The sequence below is a fragment of the Kryptolebias marmoratus genome, linkage group LG1 (assembly GCF_001649575.2).
Source record: "Kryptolebias marmoratus isolate JLee-2015 linkage group LG1, ASM164957v2, whole genome shotgun sequence".
NCBI lineage: Eukaryota > Metazoa > Chordata > Actinopteri > Cyprinodontiformes > Rivulidae > Kryptolebias > Kryptolebias marmoratus.
In genome coordinates, this window is record NC_051430.1 from 15334042 (window position 1) to 15358279 (window position 24238).

General features: G+C 39.5%; 1 protein-coding gene across 1 annotated transcript in view; it reads left to right on the forward strand.

Annotated features, from left to right (window-relative positions):
* The window catches only part of adgrv1 (adhesion G protein-coupled receptor V1), a 109524-nt gene that overhangs the window by 81615 nt on the left and 3671 nt on the right, over positions 1–24238 (forward strand). The window contains exons 89-94 of the mRNA XM_017417217.3: positions 2713–2829; positions 7215–7393; positions 9836–9993; positions 14944–15065; positions 21045–21230; positions 23556–23733. Of these exons, the coding sequence (XP_017272706.1) occupies positions 2713–2829; positions 7215–7393; positions 9836–9993; positions 14944–15065; positions 21045–21230; positions 23556–23733 (940 nt within the window). The remainder of the gene's footprint in view (positions 1–2712; positions 2830–7214; positions 7394–9835; positions 9994–14943; positions 15066–21044; positions 21231–23555; positions 23734–24238) is intronic.

Below are 24238 nucleotides of genomic sequence, written 5' to 3' on the forward strand. Positions count from 1 at the left end.
ACCCACCCCATTGCAGAGTCAGATCAGATGACTTGGGCAATGTTTAACTGTTAGTCTGGTTTTGGTCTCTGACCTGAATCGTATAATTTCTTCCTTAGGGTATGTTGCACAACACAAATACAGCGCATACACACAGTCTGTTGAAGACACAATACATACCTTTTTTTTTCTCAGCCCTCTGGACCTTTTAGTTTTTTTATTACAAAGCTGTCTTTTGTCTGCGCAGGCTGACCACTTCAGTCTCTGTTACTCTTAGAGTTATTTGTGTAGCTGAGTTCTTTGTGTTTTATATATAGTCAGAAACAAAGAAAAACTAACCGCTTAAAAAAAATCCATTTAATTTAATAGGCTAAGCTTTTGTTTCCTTATTGAGTCAAGTGTTCTTGATTTATTGTTTACATGTTCCACATGGAAAATTCCCCCTTTTTTTGCTTCTTTAACAATAAATATGTGTCATACTGTGCTTTCAGCCAAATTGTCTCTTTCTGCCAAAAACACCCAACTTTATTGCATAACACTTATTCTCATAAACTACCTGGACAGCCTGTCAGCTCAGGCACTATTCCAGGTAGTTCAAGCATGAGTACTCTTCCCGTGCATTTCCTCCTACTCAAACCCTCCGAGCAGGGTTTGGAGCATGCATGGGAAACTGACTCATGATTACTTTATTTATTTTATTTTTTTTTTAATTAAAAAAAAAAAAATGAATAAACTGACATAGACTCCTTGACCTTTTTGCTCGGCAGATGCAGAAGATGAAGGCAGAGATTTGTGAGGGCTGGAAAATCCAGGAATAGACATTTTGGTGTTCCCGAACAGTTCAGAAAATAAAAACATTAAAAAGTAGGACAAAGCAAAAAGAAACAAAGTTTTTTTTTTTAAATAAAAAGGTAGGATAACAGAAAGACAGTAGAGGGTTGACTATAAAAAAACTGAACAAACAAGTCACTCTGAGATCTTCTTGTGGTATGAAGATTATAATGCTGTTAAGGAATGAAAAAATTGTTTCAGTTTGAAGCACTTACCTTCCTTTTCACCTGAAACTGTGTACTACTGTATGTACTGTACAATAATATGAACTAAAAACATTTCTGAAGAACTTTTGAAGGGTGTCAATGCAGCTACTGCCCCAAACTCCAACATATCTCTGTAATAACCTGAGCTAAGAAAAGAGATGCCATAATTTTTATGTATGAATTTCATAAGAAGTGTAACGAGAACCAAAATCAAAAGAAATGTTAAAATTGCAGCCAGTGGCTCAGACAAACAGCCACTATGTGAAAACTAAAAGTCCGACAGTAAAAATTCCTGAGCTGTAAGTGGCAGTAGACTATGATGATCGCACATGTAAATTTTTATGTTTTCTCCAGTCTTCTCCAGTCTTTTCCATAGGAAATGTGACAAGTTAAAAAGCGCCATTGCTTCTAGTTTTATAACTGAAGCCTGAAAGCTTGTGTGCGCACCGCCTGCATTCTGACGGGATTTAAGAAAATACTGTAAGTCCCATAGCAGTGAGTGACACACTGGGTGAAAGAAGACAAAAATGCCTGCGTTTTGAGCTATAATTTGCATACGTACCAAAAATAGTTGTGGGCGTAAGAAGAGTTTGCTTGCACAAAAAAAAGTGACATTTTTATACAGCTCTAAAGTTAGTGTGACATCTGCCAGTGAAAAAAAAAATCTGTAAAAAATGATAAAACTTAAACTGCAATTGTGTAAAAACAATTAAGAATATGAAAATGCCAGTTCAGGTACATAAAGTCCAACTTTTAGTGACCTGTTTAAACTTTAAATGATGTTTCTAATGCCAAGTATGCATGTGCTTTAGAGTTCCAAAGAGGGCTAGGTTTTCTCATGTGTTGCATCAAAAACCCATTGACCTCCTTGTTTTTCCTCATTTTTTTTGTCAGTTTTGACAAACGAATGTCTATATCTATATAACGGTCCAACTAAAGTGCATGTTTTTAATTTGTACTTTCTATTTTAAAGCTGTGCAAAAGAGATACTGGATAGAAATTTTAAAACAGAACAGTAATAATGTTGCCTCGGTGCTTGTGCACTGGCATCCTTACGAAGTTATCAGACTTCCCAAACCCTCCTGTTCCTGTTCCGTCTCCGCTTCACTTCCGTTCTGCTCCGCTGAGCTGGCGGTGGGCCAACAGGCTGCAGGTTATGTAACGAGTGCCTGACTGCATTGGCACCGCAAGTGAATGAAACTCTCTGATGGACAGCTGAGCTGCAGTATTTTTCTGCTGCCCTCATGGGTTTTCCCTCTCATACGTGCCTCCAGTGCCACAGGGTTTTTTTTTTGCCCAGATCCGGTAATGGCCACAAAACTCTCTTTCTCCAACCTTTCCCATAAAAACACACATAAAAAGCTGTTTTTTTTCTGCTAAGATTGTGCAATGCCACTTTATAGAAGATTTACACCCACACATTTGTATAAATCTTTGTGCAGATGGGGAATTATATGAAACACATTTATTTGGGTTGTTGATGTGTTTGGTTTTGTTTTTTTCTGTTTCTCCTGCCTGCATCTGACTCCATGGCTGTGCAGGCAGCAGTAAGAATAAAATAACAAATAAAAGTCTGCAGAGAAGGATGAAAAATGTAAAGGTCTGCAAACAAAATAAGTCTTGCTTGGTCAAAAGGTTTACTCTCAGTTGTAAATAATTGTAAATGTCTCTTTTTTTTTGTCTCTTTTTGCTACAGATTTGTTTCCTGGTGTCAGCTTTCCGTGGTCAAGTCTTTTCAGAGGACAGCTGTGCAACTCTGGCACTCTTCTGCCACTACTTCTATCTGAGTCAGTTTTTTTGGATGCTGATACAGGTAATGCCCGGATAAGAAGAAACACTAAAACAAAATTACATGATTCGAACTTCTTGAAAAATGCCTGTTAATAGGGTAATATTTTGTTCTTATTATTGTAATTCCACTGGTACCCAAGATGGTAGTTAAAAAACACAATTTTCTGTAAATATTAGCCTTTTGTCATCACAGAAGAGGTAATTTCTGATCATTTTAATCTGAAATATTCAGAATAAATATAATACTTCTTTGCCCAAAAAGATACATGAATTAGGCTGTTTGACAGTTATTTGAATGTGAACATGACTTATTTCTGTAATAAGCAGTTCCTACACTACAAGGTGAGTTTTTTTAGAGGTAAGATGAAGGCATTAGATGGTTGCAGGACATGAACTTTGACCTCAGAATGTGTCCAATTAGTAACACCTCATCCTATTCAGTCCTTCCTTCTGCACCATATGGCCTACATTTTGGTTTCCTACTAACAAAGCCAATCAGGTGGCTAAAAGGTGTGAAGACCTGAATTACGTTGATTTTGTACATATTCTCCTTAAAACCCAAGGATGTTAGGCCTAATGCTTCCCGCCTTCCGTGCTGCATGATTTTAAGGTGCCAGTGTAAATTATTCCTGTGCAGTATTTTATACTTTAGAGCAGGCAGAGGTGACTTATGACCACAGGAATGTTGTAAACATGGACCAAAGTACTTCAGTAGCTCATTCAGAGTTCATTACTGCACACGGAAGAGACCGTTTAAACATCAGCTCATCTATTTTATCAGATTAGCAAAGAAACAAAAGATTTTAGGACACAGTCTGATTCAATAAGTTTGACTCCCCTTTTTTATGTCAAACGAATTCATTACAGAGGTTATTTCAAAATAACTCTCATTCATTTGTTATTGAGCAAATATGTAGAAACAACAGCAATGAAAAGAAAAACTGTGTTTTATTATAATGGATCTGGATAATAATGGATAATGGATCTGAGTTATAATATAGTACGTGCTGAATGCATGAAAAATGTTTCATATCTGGTTATTTTATTATTATTTCTTTTTAACCAATAAGGGTTCAGGCCAGAGGCTTAAGAAGTGCTACAATCTGTATGTCAGGAACTGGAACTGAGATGAAATGACGTACAAACTGGTTTTAGGCGCGCATGTTTAATGTTGGAGCTGATTAGATCTAGCAGGGGCGACTCGAATAACAGGGGCAATGATGCATGGAGCAAACAATCACTTTGGAGTTTGCAGTTCGATTCATACAGACACTCACTTAGTCAGGCGTGGAAATTTCTTTTTTCATAAACTGCTCTTGTTCCTGAACACCCCGGCCTAAAAGCATCTCAGGTCATTTATTGGCTGTCAGCAGATATTCTTGCTGACAAAAAAATAAATAAAATTCTGCCGCCACTCTGGCTTACATTAACATGTGGCACTGAAACCCCATTGTCCTCTCCAACCAAATGCCTCACCGCTCAGTTTTTATTTTATTTTATTATTTTTTTAATGTCCTATCAGATGGCTGCTTTCAGATAAGTGACGGAAAGGACTGGGCGCCAGCAACCCATATTAGAGCGAGACTTGACTCAGTAACAGCACTGTGTGTGTGCATGTGTGTGTGGTGTTAGTGTGTGGAGCAATCTGCATCTCTAACAACCAGTGTGGGCAATATACCTTGGCCTAATGCCAGTAATTTAAACTCTCTCCTGAAAAGCCATTTCTTGACTACAGAGGCTCCCAGCATGTGTTATCTGTGCAGAGTATTATAAAACAAAACAGGTATTTCAGCAGCCAGGAGAAGCTCAGCTGATCTGTTTTTGCAGTGTGTGTTTACCCTTTTCTCACTGTGCCTGTCTGAAAGTCAAACAATAGGAGACCTATTTTACAGCCTTGTAGTTAGACAGCTTGTTATGAGCAGAGAAATGTATTTATTTACATTAATAGTAGGACACCCCACCTCAAAAGCAACTTGTACTGTTAAGTATACTTTAAAGAAATAGGTCAGGTCGTTTGAGGTGGTATTCTGTGGGAAGGTTATCTTACCTGATGTAGATGGCTCTTTAATTCACTTTATTTACACAAAAAAGTGCAAAGAACTACATTGAGATCAATGAAAAGTCATTTTTAAAAATTTATTTCAGTATGCAGTTTTTGCTCTATTTTTGTCTTATGCTGCTTTCAGCTTTTAGCTACTGTTTTGCTCCTTTTAGCAACTCGCTTTATTTTAACTTTTAGCTAGAGTTTTGCTAGTTGGAGTTTTTTCTACTGTTTTGTTCATTTAAGCTTCTGTTCTGTTTCCTTTAACTTTAACAATTCAGCAGTCATCACTCAGTATTCACACTGCTTTCTTTTTTTTTTTTTTTCAGAAAATGCAAATTTCTGTAGTTGCAGGCCATTGCTTGACATCATACAAATATAAAAGTGCAAATGAAAACTTGGACAATATTGTTCTTCTTATTTATTTATTTGTTTGTTTATTTTCATATCAGTGCTCCACAGATCGATTCTTTTATCTTAGCTAATATACTGTAATTTTGGTGTGCCTACAAGCAATTGTAAATAGGAAAAAAAAACATGTTTTTGTTTTGTTTGTTTTTTTATCTGTGCATGTTAGCCAATAATCATGGTAAAAGGCACAACCAAACAAACCCAACTAAGTCAGCAAGCCTGCAGAGCTGGATCCCAGCCATTTCCCCTGGCAACACTGTGTTGTGTATCAACAGTTAACAGTGCAGAGGCAACAACTCAGCACAGTGTTACCTTCGATCCAGTTTTCTGGATCTCTCCAGTCCGGCTCCCACTTTAACAACATAAGCTCTTGGATCTGCCTGACTTCCCTCTATTGTCTCTGTGCAGCACAGCCAAACTATTACACAACTGAGAGCCAGCGGTTTTATGTGCTGCATATACGCTGTTTGTCTGCGTTGGTTCTTGGGTGTTTGTGCAGCCAGGTTTGGCTCGTTATACAATCATCAGCGATGGCTGAGAGCGAGTTATCAGAGTTATTGCAGGGAGAGGTCAGCATTTGTCGCCCTGCTGTCGTTCGCTGTATCACGTTGTCCTCTGTGCAAATGTCATGTTTGAGTGTTTGCAAACAGATGGACATAAAGATCATCAGCAGTTATTATAGCTGTTAGTCTTCTTCATAACACTTTCAGCTACTCTTTTTTTTTTTAAGTAATCTGATTTTGCTCTGAATTGCTCTCAATTTTAAAACACAAAATGAATCATTACTCTTTGTTTTTGCTCTGCCCAGGGCAGAGGCTTCACACAGTGATAAGACATTGTGTCTGCGTTGCAAAACAGGTGTTTAAAACAACCCTGCTTATGTAACTAAGGGATGGCTCGGTGTATCAGATGGATGAGACGATAAAATCCTGCTAAATTACAAAGCAAACACGGCTATTTTGGGTGTGATGTCAGTGAGATGTGTGGACGTGTTTCACTTTTTCTGAAAACCAAGTGCTCTGACAAACAGAGAAAGTTTTCAATCCCCTCCCAGAGAGGCGATGATGTTTTTGCCCATGTCTCTTTGTGTATGCACGTGTGTTTATTTCTCTATAGCAAAATATCTCATGAACCAATGGACAGATTTTAATGGAGCTCTCAGAAAGTAATCACTGGATGGACATCTGCAACTGATTACCATTTGGAGATAACCCATAGTTAAGATGGCCGCTACAATTAAACAGCCTTAAAAAACCCCATTGGCTGTAACTTAGCCAGTTTTCCTGATACTGAGGTGAGGTAGTAGCTGAGTTATTCCCTCCACATGCTCGGAGCACTAACTGATTGCAAGAAATCTTTTTTTTTAGAACTTTGCCATTATCTATCTGAGTCAACTGCGTCTGTCTGTCAGCAAAATATGAGATGAACCCCTGGGGGGATTTTAATAAAACGCTCAGACAGTAATCACTGGTTGTACATCTCTAACTGATTAACTTTCAGAGTCAACCCAATTCAGTCTGGCTGTCACAGCTGACTGACCGTAGAAAACACAAATGTGGCTATAGCTCAGTCCGTTTTATAGATGTTGAGCTAAATTTTGGTGTGGTAGTTGCTAAAAGTCATCATCGACGCATTTTCTCGACAGATCTCAAAATATCACGTGAGATTGTGTATAACGAAATTTATAAGGTTTGACTAAAACATCCATAACTCCATCCTTTTTCAGCATAAGATAATTTTATTCCACAACTCTAGCATGAGAGGAAGTGGGCGATATTCATTCCTTCAAGGAGCGCTGGGCCTTTAATTCCCTTGTAATTTTGTTTGTTTGCAGTAGGTAAAGAGAATGTTTTTCTCTTTTTCTTTGTTTTTTTTTGTCATTTGTGCTGCCTTTTTGTTTATTCCGATCCCACTTCTTGTAAATACGTTTTTTTTTTCCTGAACTGTTTCCTCAGGCAGTGAACTTCTGGCAAGTGCTGGTGATGAACGATGAGCACACAGAGCGTCGGTATCTGCTCTACGTCCTCCTGGGCTGGGGTCTTCCTGCCCTGGTCATCATCGTCCTGGTCATCGTGTTGCTCGGCGGCTTCGGATGGAGCATACATGCGGTCTACGGACTGGTGCACGGAGATGTGTGAGTCAATAACACATTTAATCAGTCTATTTATAGTCGAATGCCCAGGGTGTGTGTCTTATCCTGCCCTGAGTCATTTCTGTCGACTGTAGTTTCCTTTTTAAACCGAGGGAAATTCCTTTTCATGACAGCGTAGAGCGAAACGAAAACACCTGATCTGGTGACATCATATGAGGAGGTAGTTTGTCCAATCAACTGAATGAAGAAGGAAGAAAGTTTGCATGTGTGGCCTCACTCAGAAACTTGAGACTTTACCTTAGAGGTGGCGTTCTTTTAAATATCAGATAAAAGTTTAGAACAGAACAGATTAGATCTTTTTGTTGTTGTTTTTGTTGTTTTAAAAACTAGCACAAAGGTATATAAATTGGTGTTTTTTTTGAAAGTATTCTTATTTTTTATGTGTTTCATGAGTGAACAAGTGGGCAAAGCTGAACACTGATGGACTTTGGACCCTTAAATCACATCTTAAATTAGCCAGTGGTCTTAGGTGTGGCTGTTATCCTTGGGGGTGAAGTGAGTTTGCGTGTTTCCTGTGGGTGGGGGTGGGGAGAGAGCGAAACAGTGAGCATACACATTAAGGACACAGAGGAGTATTCAGTTTCATGGAGAGCTGTCCCTCCTCTGAGGGATTGGGGCAGCTTTTGAATTTATTCACTCTTCTCTTTTTTCTCTCCTCCTCAGAGTAAATAGGTTGGCTGTTGTTTTCTCACCACTCCAGCTGTCTCAGTTTCGCCCTGCCTGCGTACAAACAAGTGTTCGGATCACGCCTTACATCACTCTGTGATTCTGGAGCAATCGTATCTGGGAGTGACGGCGAGCTGAAACGCACACCTCTTTTAGAGGTTGTTGCTAGATCCACATTAAAATTGATTATCCCAAAACAACTGGGAATACAAAAGAAAAGAAAATACAAAATAGCACACTCATCCTTTCGCCCTGTTTTTATACATATATTTTCCTTTTCTCCTGATAATGACTTGGAGCTTGTTAAACCGGACGAGAAGCACATTGAGGATTTTTCATTCAAGCAGAATATTGTGTTGTTGTGGTCAGTAGCTCCTGTTACAGCTCTGTAGACTGGACCTCTTTATTATCTTCTGTGCTGTTTGTGGTGAATCTTTCACTCAATGAAAACATATCTCTTACTTATTTGGTCTTTCTTAGACCCTCCTGTGGCCTTCGGGTCAAATTGACCCAAAGTTGCAAGGGTTTCTCTTCCTCTCTTCAGCTCTCTCTCATTTGAGGGCTTCAGGAGGGTTAAAAACCTTCGAACCCCAAGTTCTTTAAAAACTTGTGCTTACTCGACCCGCGATCTCTCCCTGCCTTATAAAAAGAAATTCCCAGCAGCGTTTCACTAAAAATCCACTCCTCTCTTTTATTTTCCTATCCCAAGGCTTCAGAATCGGTGAAGTAGGCCCCTGGGTTATGTTTTCCTCGTCTCCTCTTTAGGAATCCCTCAAATTCCTCCTTCATGTGAGACTTTCGGTTCAGTCGTCTCTCACCTCCTCCCAAAGTCTCAGCCGCCCAAATGTCCAGATTCCAGCGGGCTCCGAGTCATCGCCCAGCTGTATGTGTGGGACAGGATGATGCAAGGAGTTATTTGGCGAACCTTGTTTTGGCTAATCTGAGCTCTAATTACAGCGGTGGCTCAAACTTGCAGATGTCTTATCTATGTTTGGTGCTCCCACCAAACCGGGAACGAGCTTTGTGTTTTTTGTGAAAAAGACAAGGGAGGTTTCCTAGCTGTTTGGCAGCTATTGTTTATTTGGGCATGTTGAGTTTCCCAGAGGAAACCTCTCACTCCGTTCTCATTTGGTAAACATGTCTGACTGAAGGAAACTGGGAAAGAATTCATGAAATTTCTCAGGGAAACAACAGAGACAAAAACAGAGAAGTCTGGTCTTCATCAATGCGAAAAAAATTGTTCAAACGCAAGTCATTTGACTGTAATAAGTCTGTTTTTATCTACAAATGAAATAGAAAATCCCCTTCAGCTGTTTGGCAGAATCAGCAGATGTTTAAAGAGATATTTACTCCTGAATTGGTCTTTCATAAATAGAAAAAAACACACTGAAGCATTGTTGATCTTAGTGATTATCCACGCTGCAGCGGCAGGGGAACCTGGTTGTTCAGAAGCGTTTCGTGTGTTTTGCTGGTCACTGTTGAGCAAGAATCGTTTCGAGTCTTAGGACGGCTCAGAGGTCTCAGTGAGCAGATCCTGTTTGTGAAACCTGGAAAACAAAGTCTTAGGGCTAAATACAGAGCAATAAAAGCGTGAAATAAGTTTCCAGCTTTCCAGAACTTTCTTCCTAACTGGACATGTGTTCTTTACTCAGTGTGTTTTTATTAAATCCTTTTCCCCAACCAACCTCTCCTTTTCTGTTTTGCCTTTTATTTTTTAAGTTACGTAATAACCAAATTTCCGCTCCATCCCTTTTCTAGGTGCTTCATCCCAAACATCTATGCAGCTCTGTGCACAGCTGTCCTGGTGCCGCTCATCTGTCTGGTTGCAGTGCTGGTTATATTTATCCACGCCTACCAGGTCACTGAGCAGTGGAAGGCCTACGATGACCTTTACCGCGGACGGACCAACAGCACAGGTGAAACCTCAGAGCATAACATAAAATGCTGCCTTTCGTTATGGTCATTCATGCATGTGCATGGATTTGAGGGGGGTTTGTTATCTATCCGGTCACAAAATTTGTCACATTTTTTTGTCTCCTGCTCTACAAAAACTAGTAACCTCCTCCAGAATGACATCAGAACCTGAAGTGTATTCACCTTTGTCTCCTTTTCAAAAATTTCCATATTTTTCTGCTCCCCCTTGACTCATAAATCCACCTGGGAACAAAACGTTGACAGTCTGACTTTTATTTTGCATTGGTGAATTTATTTGACAAAGTTTAATACTTCAGATCCTTTCAACCAAAAGTGACAAATCACTCCATATAGTAAAGTACTAAATTGTCTGCAAACAGTCTGAAATTTGCACGCTATTTTATTTGTACAGGAACATTATTTATTCAGTGACTTCACCCTGACATTAAGATTCAAGCCAGACTGCTTTAGTCCTGCATCATTTGGGCTGTAATCTCAGCCCATCGGTTATAATCAGCAGGATTAAACCTGCTTTGCTCCGTCGCAGCCTTTTAACAATGAAGCAAAGCCCGATTTAATGTCGTTCCTTGAGCTGCTGAGCAGTTCGCTCTGTGTGTGGCCTCTGCAGCAGAGCAGGAAACCAAACTGGTGATTTGCTGAGCTGCACGTAGGTGTACACTCTTAGAATGAGAGGTATGCGCCTTTGTTTTTCCAAAGCAAGACTGAGGCCAAAGGCTGGGTTGCAGTTAGATTGGCCGAGAAAAGCAAAGATGAGGCAGCAAACAAGGAAGGCTTCGGAGGTCTTAAGTGATTTTTTTTTTTACCCTAAACGGAGCGAGCACAAGAAGAGCTGCAGGGAGAGGAGAGTGCAGCACGCTGTCCACAAAGCAGCCGACTGAAGCCCAGACTGAACATTTTGTGCACTGTCGAGTTCAGAAAGTGTTTACAGTAAACCAAAATCCCAAACATGATGACACTGGCTTTCCTTTTAAAGTTTATTGAGGAATCAAATGAACCAATTAGCATTAGCTGCACCTTTTAGAGTGTTTTATCCGGAAACATAGTGATACCAAAACACTGCATACAAAGAGGCATGCATAAACTCTTGCAGGGCGTGTGCATGAAATGTATATAATGTGTTTTGTCTCAAAGGTTTTCTTACCTTTTGTTATTGTTGCTTTTGGCTGTACACTCTGCTTATCTCTGAATGCAATCACCAGTTTCACATTTGCAATGAAAAAACAAAAATACGCTTCTTACTCTTTGCCCTGCTGTGATCAACAAATACTGTATACACAATATATTTGCATGGGTTTTTCTCTGCTTTACTTTAGTTTATATATCTGATTTATGCATTTGTTAAAATAAGTTCAGCCATTTGGACAGTGAGTATTAAAGTCACATTTTTAAATTCCTCACCACGGCAAACAACCGATGAGATAAAGTGGGTCTAATCTGTGCATGGGTGCATGACCGTGAGAAGCCCACATGTAAAACTCTCAGGCCTGTGTGAAATATTGCAGAACTCCTGATGTCAGTGAAATCACGCGAGCATGCCGGCAGTCGCTCTGAGCTTGTTCTTCCCCACTTGAAGATATGTATCTGCATATCAGAGAGGTTACTGCAAATATGCCTCTGTGTCCAGTCCGGGGCTTGGCTTGTCTGCTGAAAAAATAATAATAATAAAATAAAAAACTAACTAATTTCACCAAATCAAAATTTCATCAACAAACTTATCACAGCCTAAATCAACGTGCAAGGCGTGTTTACAAGACCTGATGTTCTTTTGATATGCCCTGTTTACAACACCGAGTGTTCTCTGAACGCACTTTGACCAGCAAGGAACAGGAAAATAAAATCGTACGTTTGGTGGATAGAGTTTTATTGCAAAGTGTTTTATTGTTTGTGCCGTTTGAGCCTGTGCAGCTGCATTATGTGCATGTCAGAAACAACTTGACATTGTGTGTAGTGCTTGGGGCTTTGTTCAAATAGTTTCAAAGTGCTTACTCTGCAGATGGGATTTGTTTTCTTAAAACTTGTTGTACGGGATGTATTTCGTGTTGAGTAATTGGACGATAAGTAACACATATTAGAGTTAAATTTAATGCATTCAAGCCACAATTTTAGAAGTAATGTTTTTTCTTTGCTCAACATGTTTAAATAAAGTCCTTTCATTCTCCAAAGGAATGCATATTGCTCTCCACCTTTCATGCCAGTGTTTTAAACTAAAATCATATCATAATTTTTTTACAGCTCTTTCATGTTGACCAAAATTCACAAGAAATGATTTGAGTCTGAAAACTGCACCATTAGGAATTTAAAAAGTGTTTTTTTGTTTTTTTTTTTTACTTTGTAGCTCCACCAGACAGACCCTAACTCAGGCACAGGCATTCATGCCACACATACAGTCGCTACACAGACTTATCTTCCTGTTCTGCTCCTTTTTTTTCATCATGGTGGTATCAAGTCAAACAGTCAGTCAGCATTTTGCAGTCTGTCTCTGGCTCTGGGAACCTGTTTTTTTTTATATACTGTGGGAGCTCTGTCCTGTCCACAGACTGGAATGTGCTTACATGGTTGGAAAAATCAAACCAGCGAAGGGAGGAGAAGGAGACAGATGTGCAAGATGGAAGAAAGGGGAAAAGAAAAAAACGGGAACAAGACAGAAAAAAAAAAGCAGCTGAAAGTTTGAAAAGAAAATGGATTAAAACACATTTACTGACCGTGAGAATGTATCAGGAGACTATAAGGGGCAAAGTTTTAGGAAACAACGATCAGTGGATAAGGAGGAAAACTTACAGGAAATAGTCAAGAAGAAAAGAAAAGCAACACTAAGGAGGTAGAATTGGGCTGAGTCAGAGGAAAGCTGCTGTGGGATAGGAGGCAGACATTTGAGCAGAGTGGAAATGACGGAGTGATGGAAATGGCACCTAAGTGAGGGCCTTTTGTACAAACCTGGGCCCCGTGCCCTGTGTTTCCATCCTACTTGTGAAGTGAACTGTACCCTGTGTCCTACATAACACCTCGCAGGCCACAACTGCACTGACTCAGCAGTGTAATTTTAAATTGGCTCTTCCCTTAGGATTTAAAGGCTGAATCAGCATCCATATCTGGTGTTGCCTTAAAATGTATAATATTCACAAAGTAAACAACATACTCACAAAAACAGACCTTTAGTGCTGCTTTCCATGCTTGTGAAACTACTTGATTAGAAACTACAAGAAGCGTCACCTCGTTAACACTTATAGATAATAGATAACCTGGCCAATAAATTAAATGAGTTATCAATTTGCAGTGAGACTGCATGCGTCACATCCTTAAAATAGAGGTGAGGTCAGCAGGCCCCATGTGACTGTAGTTAACAGTTTTACAATATGGTCATTACTTGTGGTCATTAATCTCCATCTCAAACATTAAATTATCAAATAATACAACTCCATTTGCAAAAAAAGGCTTGTAAAATGGAAATGTAAACAGAATGCAATGATTTGCAAAGCTCATAAACCCATTTTTAATTCACAATAGAAAATAGTAAACATATCAAATGTTTAAACTAAGAAATTGTTTCATTTTAAAGTGAAAAAAGTAAGGAAATTTTAAATGTGATGCCAGCAATACATCTAAAAAAAGATCAGACATGGGCCATATTTACCACTGTGAAACATCCCGCTTTAAAAAAAAAAAAACATTCTGTAAACATTTAGGAACTGAGAAGAGAAGCTGCTGGAGGTTTTGGAGGAGAATTTCATCCCATTCTTGTTTTATGGATAAATCTAGTCGTACAACAGTCCTTGATCTTCTTTGCTGCATTGTATGTTTCCTGATGCACACCATATATTATTAGTTTTATTTAACCAGGCAAATCCCACTGAGACGACAGTTCTCTTTTTCAAGGGAGACCTGGGCCTAAAGGGAGCCTAAACATGCATGTTTTTGGACTTAAGGAAAACCAGAGTACCTGGAAAAAAACAACTCAAACTCCATACAAAAACAGCCCAGGTCTAACCTGGGGCTTGAACCCAGGACCTTCATGGTGTCAGGCAGTAGTACTAAACCACTAATCCATCATGCTGCCCAAATTTCAATTGATCAGAGGTCTGGACTTCAGGAAGGCCAGTTCAGCACCCGGACTCTTCTACTGTGAAGCCATGCTGCTGTAATAGATGCTACATGAGGTTTAACACTGTCACGCCATCTGGATGGGAACATATGTTGTCCTAGAACCTGTATTTTACACAACCTCCCTAAAAAAAATCCATAATTTATATATTTTTTCTCAGTTTAAACAACACTCCATTTGTAGATGAATGTTCATGTTTCTCTGTTTTGATCATTTAGACTTTACCCTCCGGAGACCCAAGCCTTTTGTTTGGTGTGCATTATTTCAATGCAGTGTTCTTGTATGAGGATGCACGGTCTCAGGTGGATAAAATATATCTGTACTTTCAGCATAATCTGTATTATTTTGCATTCTACGTTTCAACATGTCAACATTGATAAGTATGCATGAAACAGGGCTTCAGAGTTTGTGATCCCTATCATTTTTTTTTTTATTTCTGCATTATTGTGGCCCAATGTGTGTTCTGTTCTGTTCTGTTTTGTTTTGTTTAAAAGAAGAGGAACCTAGAAAACTGCTGATCTTTCATCCGTGTCCAAAGAGGAATCCGCTGTTGTAAACAAGTTTGATTCCTCAAAACTTCACGCACGGACAGGGCTATCGTTATCAGGCTGGAAACTTAATTTATGATCGGGTGAGCGCTAAGCGGCAACGGTGTGCATGGCTGACCTTTAGAAAGAAGCCAGCTGAAGTGTGGTAAACATGGAGTCGAGCCAACAGCTGGACTTTAGAGTCATTGTAAAACAAATAATGTACACTGCCAATTTTATGTATTTTTAAATATTATTTTTAACTTCCTAATATGTTTTATGTGTTGTTTTTTTGTGTGCTCCAGAGGTGCCGCTGGTCCTTTACCTGTTTTTGCTCATCTCTCTGGTCTGGTTGTGGGCCGGACTCCACATGGGCTTCAAGTTCCTGTGGATGCTCATCCTCTACGTCATCTTTAACTGCCTGCTGGTGAGCTCATTCACTTTGCATGCCTCTTCATTCAATAATAGCTGTATTTTGAAAACTACGACCACTGAGAGATTTTTTTTTTTTTTTTTTTGCACAGTGTACTGTGCTGCAGTTGGGCTCGTAAATTTTAGCAATGAGAATAAAACACCCAAAGTAGATTTATGAAGTGATTAGAGAAAAGGAAATGTTTTTTTTCTACAAACCTTTAAGCTTGAAATGTGTACGCAGTCTGCTTTTTCATGAGGGTTAGTTTTGTCCCTTGCTTTGATGGGTCATACATGTGTGCGTTTGTGTGTTTGTGGTTGTATGTGAGCTTTTGTGTGGATGCTTGGCTGAGTTAGGAGTGCTGCAGGGGTCAGATGAAGGCAACATCATCCCACTTTGATTCCCTGCTTCAAAGAGCTGGGAATGCCTCAGGAACATGTGGAGAGAGAGGGTTATCAATGTGTCATATATCCCTGCTGTGACTGTCTCCCTTTCCACTTTCCATCTGTGTTTTTGTGTTTTCTTTCTCTCTGTTCTTTTTTTTTTGTTTGCTTTTTTGTACTTTGGTGTCTCGCTACCTGCCTCTTTGCTTCAAGTATCAGAAAACATTCATCTAGACATCACAGAAACTATTACTCACTTATCTCCTCACATCATGAAAGCCCTACACAGGGATTTATTTCAGTCAGTCAGATCCAATTTGCCAAACATATTTTTAGACGGGTCTTCAGAAAACTACAAATTAAAACAATAAAATTCATATTAGAAAGTGTACAGCACAACTAAAACACAAAACCCAACTGGAAAATACATGCAAAACACTTGACAACACAATGTGCAAAAATGGCAAAACAGTAAAAGAACAGAATAAAATGCTCCAGATGATAACATGATTAGTTCCTCTTTAAAATTAGCTTCAGGTTGAGTTCCAGTAACATTCTTGAGCTCCACCATCTGTCCAAATATGATTAACTCGGGATCCAGGACGACCTTGACTTGAGTTCTGCATTTATCCAGTCCGAGACTTCATAAGAGCGTCTGACAAACCAGCGGCTGATGTTGAATTGGTATGTCCTCCTATAGATGTCTACTTATAGAAAGTCTATAGCAGGGGTAGGCAACCCTGGTCAATGGGTGATTAACAGGCTTCTGCAGAACATGAAGAGGTAGTTTAACCACTGAATCAGGTGTGTCAGAGCAGGGAAACAAGGAAAACATGCAGGATAGTGGCCCTCGAGGACCAGGATTGCCCACCCCTGGTCTATAGGAATTCAACATGTTACACATGTTGACAACTTAAAATAAATCTGTAAGTTTGCATTTTTGTCTTTGCAGCCTTGCTCACCATTTTAGCTCATCTTATGTTTTGAGTAGACGCCGCAGAAAAGGAGCTTAAAAAACTTGTTTCTTACATTTTCCTTAAATCTTTACATTTGCTCTTCTCTGTTGAGGTCGAGCCTTAGAAAAAGAGCAAACCTGCTCTTCTTTTCTAAATCCAAAAACACTTTATTAAAATATCCTTCAGCATTGTTGCTGTCCTGCAGAAGCGTCTCAGGACTGAATGTTGTCCTGTTTGCCCAAGTGTCCGTTCGGCTTTCATAGTCGCACATTCTTTGGTACAATAGATCCTTTTCTCCTCCAGTGTATAAATGTTTGCAGTTGCTTCTGTCATAGTCTGTATAGCGCACCATAACAGGTCTGTGGAAACCCCTGGTGATATGTGGCGTCCACATGCTAAAGACAACAGTCTTACACCAAAATAAACTCCTCTTGTTGGCACAGTGACTAATGAAGAGAGGTGATGTCAGCACCGACCGTCAGTGTCGCACTTAGCGTTTATCTGTGAGCTCCAGAGCTCCAACTCTGTCACATCATGTGGTCATTTTGAGCCGACCAGTCATTTAAAGGGCCTGGTCATTTGTTTGTGTGGTTGGTGTTTTACATTAATTTTGTTTTCCGTCTACAGTTCAGGGATTAAATTAATATTAGTTACCTGATCTCACTGGTTTTTGCTGGACATTAGACTTTTTTAGACTTTTTTTTTTTTTTTTTTTTTTAGTTTTTTTTTTTTTTTTTTTTTAGACTTTTTTTTTTAGTCTTTTTTCTGACTGAGGTAAACATTATGGATTAGCATTCTTTGTTTTCAATCTACCCTTCCTGTTCTTTGAGGCCCCTGAGGCCTTCCAAATTACTACCTCCTCTCCGTCTCTGTCTGCTTCCACACTAATACCACTCAATCACAGCGCAAAACAGGGCCACCAGAGGCAAAATGCAACTTGAAAAGAGTCATTCCAGCCTCCTTGATTCTCTTCTGTTATATTTTCTTAGCCCTCTGCTTCAGACAGAACACATTCTAGCAAAAATTGCCCTATGCAGGCAACCTCTTAAGCTCGGTGTTTAGTAAAACAGAGAGGGGAAACAAAGTCCTGTTAGAGCAGAACTATTGCAATTGATTTTCAATTGAAGCACCAGCACTGCACCATCAGAGCTCTTATTAAACATTCGGCCACGGGGTCTGCAGCAGGGGCGAGGAAGGTAAAGAGCCCCAAAGCTAAACCTCTTTGTCAGGTCATCTATTAGAGATAGACCAAAGAAAGGACATCTGTTGACATGCTGCTTTAGTGTAAAAACTAAGCGTGCATTTAGATTTGTGTGCATGCAGAATTATACAGAATACTGCTCTTTTTGAATAAAGCTCAATTTTATTGTTGTAAAATGTCTTTTAGACATGAAGCAAATTAAATCCTGGTAGATAAGAATGTATTATTATTTCTTAAAATAAAAACTGCACATATTTGTCAGCAAGAATAATGAACAGATAATAAAGGCAAGGAGGGTTTTTTATTTTTTATTTTTGGTTTATTTGGTTTTATTCTATTTTAAAATATTGCTTTACAAGAAGACCTTTACCATAACTATAACTGTCAAAATAACTTCCACGGGTCTATTTATGTTATCTAATGGTTTGAATATTTCCACTGAACGTGGAAAGTTTAGATAAACAAATTGCCTCCTTCTGGCTGGTTTTTTATTATTATTCCACCCACTGCTGTTTAACATGCAATCTTGCTTTACTTTTGCCATTAATGTTATCATTGTTTTCCATTGACCTGTTGAAGCTGGAAGTCATTAGACTGTAGGTCTCAGCTGTGAGTTGGTTTTTGTTTCCTTCATGTTGTGAATTTTCCGTTAGAAGAATTTTCCATATTTACCTTGATGGCTGTAGTTGTGTGGCACACCTCCCTGCTGCTCATTACTGGGCATTATTAAACAAATGCAGATGTTCCAGCTGTTCGTGCCTGTTTTTGTGTTGCAGGGCGTGAAAACAGTTGCCGGCTTCCGTCATCAAGTTTGAAGCTAAACTGAGAAAAAAAAAAGACTTCTAAATTTAAATTTTTGCTTCCACATTCCCTCCATCGCTCCCTTTTCCGTCGCACATCTGTGCCTCGTCAGGCTGAATTAGAAGACGATAATCAGATCACCACAGCACCACCCCTCATTAGCTCCACTGTTTGCTCATGAGTCTAATCTCATTGTATTGGCAGGGCCAAAAATAGCCACAGGTAAGAAACGGCACCAATCTTCATTAGGATTTAATATTGCCCTCTACTTCCTCTGCTAATCCCGATGCGTTCTAAAAATAGAGCACAGGAGATGAGGTGAACATGGAAAACTCAACCTCCCGAGCTGTTCGCATGCAATCAGCCGTGTCAAAACCAAGAATAATAGGAAAATTAAATAATTAAAATAGTTTGTTTGTACACATCACAAAGCATCTCTCCATATTAAGAATCTAATTTTCAGGAATCAATTATCCAGTTAAGAACAGCACAGAAACCCTGAGGGATTGTTTTATTTGTTTATTTATTTATTTATTTATTTTTCAAGCATATTTATTTAGGCTAATCATTTCTAGTGTTTCTTCAATACAGAGCAGTGATCAGCAACTGGTGGTCACCGGGTCCTTTTCGGCCGACAAGCTTGTTTCATGGAGTCCACAGATTTTTAAAAACTGCACAAAATTTGATCCAGAAATCAGAGCGCTCATTCACAGTGCATAATCAGACCAAACTCAGTAAAAAAAACTGAGTCCTGTCATATTTATGAACAGCTCAGATTATGTTTAGGTGTATATATATAACTAAATAGAAACACTGGGTCCTCGGCCTTGTATAGTGAAGTTTAAACTCCTGAGTTGGTGAGTCTGTAATAAAACAATAGGTGTTTAGCTAAAATAATAAGTTCATATGAGTATTTCAGACGCTAACGAGATTAGCATCAAAGAGCTGAGCACTGATTAGCAGCAGCAGCAGCCAGTTTTGTAGTTTATTTTTTTGTGTGAATTTGTTTTAATTGCAGATGTGTTAACTGTTGAAATAATTTTTTCATGCTTGTGCCTAATGGAGCTAAAGTAAAACAAACCATGTCTTGAAACAATAAACATTGTTTTGGTGCTTTCGTTTTCGGAAATAATATTGTCTACCTCCTCCAAACTCCAAACTGTTATCTTTTTTTTATTAAATCTAAGTCATGATATCATATTCAGGATGCATCGTACCTTTCCTGAAATTAAATGTATGTATTTGTTGTTGTTTGATGACTCCAAATGTTTCTGTGCCTCCTCTCTCTGTTGTGCCTTCTCACCTTCTTCGTCCTCAGTGCTCTCCTCAGGGCTTTACTCTCCGTCTCCTCCGCCTTACCGGTGATCAGGGAACACTTACGTAACCGGCCTACAGTAGTAAAGCCTGTTTCTCCAGCTGCACAGCTTGCTAATGATCTGTGCTAATCGCCCACAGAGCTCACCCACAGATAAAGATAGCAACATGCACACGCAGACGTTAGAACACATCTGGCTGCTTTTGTTTGGTGTGCTACGTGCTCACACGAAGGTGGGTTAATTTCCTCCTTTTGACCTTTTCCATTAAAAAAAGGCAAACAAAAAGCCATAACAGTGCAATCACTGTTGACAGCTACTCCCAACACTGACCTGTTGCTTCTCCTGAAACTGTCATTTTAAAGCTCATCTGCCTGTTTTTCAAAAGCACTTTTTTTGCATTGCAACCATCAGGATAATATATATATTAAGGTGCTATATATCTGTGTAATTTCAGGTTGTTGTTTTTTTAAGTCCCACCTCTAGGAAGCAGCAGACTATGAAGCAAAGCCAGTGACCTGTGAGGTGTTCCATGTGTTTTGCATCTGCTCGCAGCCCTGTTTCCTTTTGCGGATGCTGCAGTTTTATAATGTCCTCATAAACACGCAGTTTCTAGTTATAGTCGCCGTTCCTGGTAATGTTGATTGTAACTACCCACGCTGTTTTCAATCCTTGCTCTTTATCAGGACCTTTCGGGAAATGAGGGTAACGCGGACAGCTTTGCAGGGAACACTTTGATCTCGTTATTCTTGTTGGCAGACACAACCTCCCAGATAGAGCAGAGATTTGGAGCAGTTCGGTAAATTGGTACTCACTGACATCTTTCAAAGCAAAATGACCAGGGACACGCTCTTCTAGAGGTTTAAACATTTGTAAAATAAACAACACAGGTTTTTTAAAACCATGTCACATTGTCGAGGAGCTCACTTAATTCTTTTTTTTTTTTTGGTAAACGAGTCTAGTTATTTGTTCTTGTGTTTTTTGCTGGTGAAGATGGATTCTGTCTTTGTGTGTGAAATGCACATTTGCAGTTTGCTCCCTCGTGCATTCCATCTGTTTCTGCCACCGCCATCATCACCTGCTGATGAGTGTTGTGAAATGCTGGACAGCCTTGTGACATTTGGGGGGGGGACAGAAATATCATTGACAATGACATCACGGCGAGATGATGAAGTAATTCTTTTAGTAATCATGGTGAAAGATGCTGAAAACCAAAGAACTGCTGGGGAAATGGAGCAGCTGTTCTGCATCCAGAAAGTGACAGATTCATCTTCAAACAGTAAACAGGAGAAAATGGAGGAGTTGATACTCAGAGATGATTTTTCTTTTCTTCTCTGCAGGGCTTGTATGTGTTTGTCGTGTACTTCATGATGCACAACCAAGTATGCTGGCCCACGAAAGCAAGTTACACCGTGGAGATGAGCGGCCACGACGGTCCTGACGCGACCTACCAAGGAGGGGGGCCCACCACGATAGGAGGCGAAATCAGCAAATCGACTCAGAATCTGATCAGTGCGATGGAAGAGGTACGCACACGCAAAAGTTTCCTTTGAGGTTTAAAACATCGGTCACATTTTTTTTTCCACCTACTTCAGGATGCAGAAAAACCCTAGAATCGTAACCCAAATGTAACTTTTTCTCTTCGATAAAGAGTTAAAAATAGCCATACTCTTGACTTTGGTAAATCAAATTTGGATGATTTGACTCGACGTGAAGTTTTATTGTTCAAACACAAAGGATGTGAAAGGTGAAAGAAATTTTAGGAAAGAAAAATTACTTTTACCGTGTTGGGGAATACTTGTAGAGAAATATTTGTAACCAAAAGCAAACAGTAGCTTCTTTCAAATGCACCTGAAATAAATGCTACTTTAAGGGTGCACAATGTTTAATTTTCACTGTTTCTGCTGAGACTCGCATGTTTTTAATATTGATTTGCTCTTTTTCTGAGCACAATCTTAAGACAGACACAAATCAAATTAGCGTGACATAAACATCACTGACATTACAGACAAACTTTAATTCAATTGGTTAGCAGTAGGTTGGGTGCACAATTTTTTTGTATATTGTTACTGTGCTACAAACAGAACGAACCCAGAACAACAAGACTGCCCTCTTCCTTCTACTGGAAGATGAGTTTCCCTCTTATATAATTTACTCTAATGTCTAATTTTTTGCATTTTTGTTGACATTTAAATTAGCAGCTGACTTGCTGTCCTTTCATAAGACTGTTCTTTTATTTGTAATGAAATGAACTGCATTAAACAAAGTAAAAACAATCATAAATCATTCAAACAAATTGCTTGATTTGTCATTGAAAGAAAACATTTTGTCTGAAATGTAGACTGACCAATTCAAGGGGAAAAAAACGTCTTTTTTATTGCTCTACTATTTCTCAGGCTTCTCCCCTCTTTTTTTTTCCCATGCCCTCATTTCTCAGATCGTCCATTTCGGGTTTTCCTTCTCACATTTGTCACATCAGCTGAGCTTGATTCCCAAAGAACATTTTAAAGTGGTTCACTCAGACTCTCAGTCGGCCGCTTATTATGTAACATACTGAATGTGTCAAATCGTGTCTGTCTGTCTTCCTGACTCCCACAAACACCCATATCAGCTCTTCTTGTTACCCTTGTATCGAAGTGGCGCGAGAACACACTGCATACACACAAACACACACACATGCACTCAAACAACTCTTTAGGAACTTTTTTTTCCCCAGGAGAATACCTTGTAAGGACGGATGGGGGGGAAGGGACTGGGATGGCTTAACATAGTTACTCCTGGGAACTCTTCCCCTCCCTTTTCTCTTCTTCGATCTTCATCTCCACACGTCGTCCTCGTAATCTTGTTTTATTCATGAGAGCCCACGCTCGCCTCTTTGGGTTTCAGCTGCAGCATGATTTGAAAACAACAGCACAGGTAGAGATATCTACACTGAGCGGTAGGAGTGTCTGATCCAGTGCGTCTTCTAGATTTGGAGGAAAAAAAACAAATAATGCGGAATTCAAATGAGTGAAACGTTAACGTGAGAGTCGACGGGCTTATCAGAGTTATCTCTGCCTGTCAGAGTGGATGAGACACAATGTGAGGTGCCTGGTGGTGCTTAATTCACCTCACCGGGACGCTCTGTACCAGTCGCAGCCCAACGAGGCTTAACACACTTGTCCGACTGCTTCACACGCACACACATTTATTCATCTACATGAACAGATGAGGCGTCTAATAAAAAGCACAGAGGAAAACCAAGATTCATTCGGTTTCTGATGAGAAACTAAAGATTTGACGAAGATCGCCTGCCTTCTTTTCCTCATCTTTTTTCATTCTCTCATTTTGCTGTATTGAAGCTTTTTTTTTCTTCTTTTTTTTAAAGAAAAAACACCAACTAAAACGCTGTCATTTCCCATAACTGTGCCGGAAGCATGCTCGTATGATGTTAGGAGGGTTCAGTGTGAAACTCTAACCCACTGACCTGCCTCACCCCGTGAACGCACTCTGACCCTGTGTGTTTTAACCAGGATGCACTCTGCCTGACCCCAACTCATCGCAGTCGCAATTGCACCGTTGACAGATGGGGCCCATTCTAGGAACCAAAAAGTCATTGGTGTATTTATTTAGGCGGATGTCACGTAACAGCACAGCGCTAATGTTATGGTTCATTTTGATTTTCCCTTAAAGCCATTGTTTTTCATTTAAAGTGTTTTCAGATTAATTATATTTATTGCTTCATCTATGATAGTCAGGATAAAGTCAGCTTTTTGTTCCATTAAGCTTTGTGGGCATCCTAGTAGGGGGTGCTTGTATGTTACATCTTCGGTGCACCTGTCGGCAGAGCTGATGATGCGTATGTGTTTCAGGTATCGGCAGACTGGGAGCGAACCTCACTTCGGACCAGCATTCAGCCCACCAGTGCGTTCAAGCCCAGTCCTATGATGGAGACGTACACCACCGAGGGGAGCTTCATAAATACCAACCTGGTCACTGCAGACGAGGAGTCGCAGGACTTTGATGACCTCATATTTGCCTTAAAAACAGGTGAGGACGATTCATTCACCTTAAACACGCTCAAGACTTTACTTCAGCTGCCTGTCTCTTCCCTGGAACTGCTTTAGTGTTTCCTCAGAGAGCTAAAAGCTGCAAAAGGGTAACTAAAAGCTAAACGTAACATAAAGGCGAATGGTAGCTGAATGCAAAAAGGTGACCTAAAAGCTAAAATTAGCAAAAAAAAAACTAACTCAAAGGAACAAAAGGCTAACTAAGAACAAGCATGCTAAACGAGGTTCTAAAGAGAACAGTGTTTTGAAGAAATATGAGCTCTATGTAGAAAATATCTGTGAAAAAAGTTAAACCTTTTGAAAATTATAAAAGTTAGAAAATCCAAACCTATTATCACCCATCTCCTGAATGAGCTGAACGTTTTGATATATGATTGGCTTTATTAGCACAAAACATGCAGAAGTTAGATTGCAAAAAAAACAGTAATGCTGAATCAGAATTCTCACTACAAGATGCTTTTTTACTCACTTGACGTCCCAGTGGT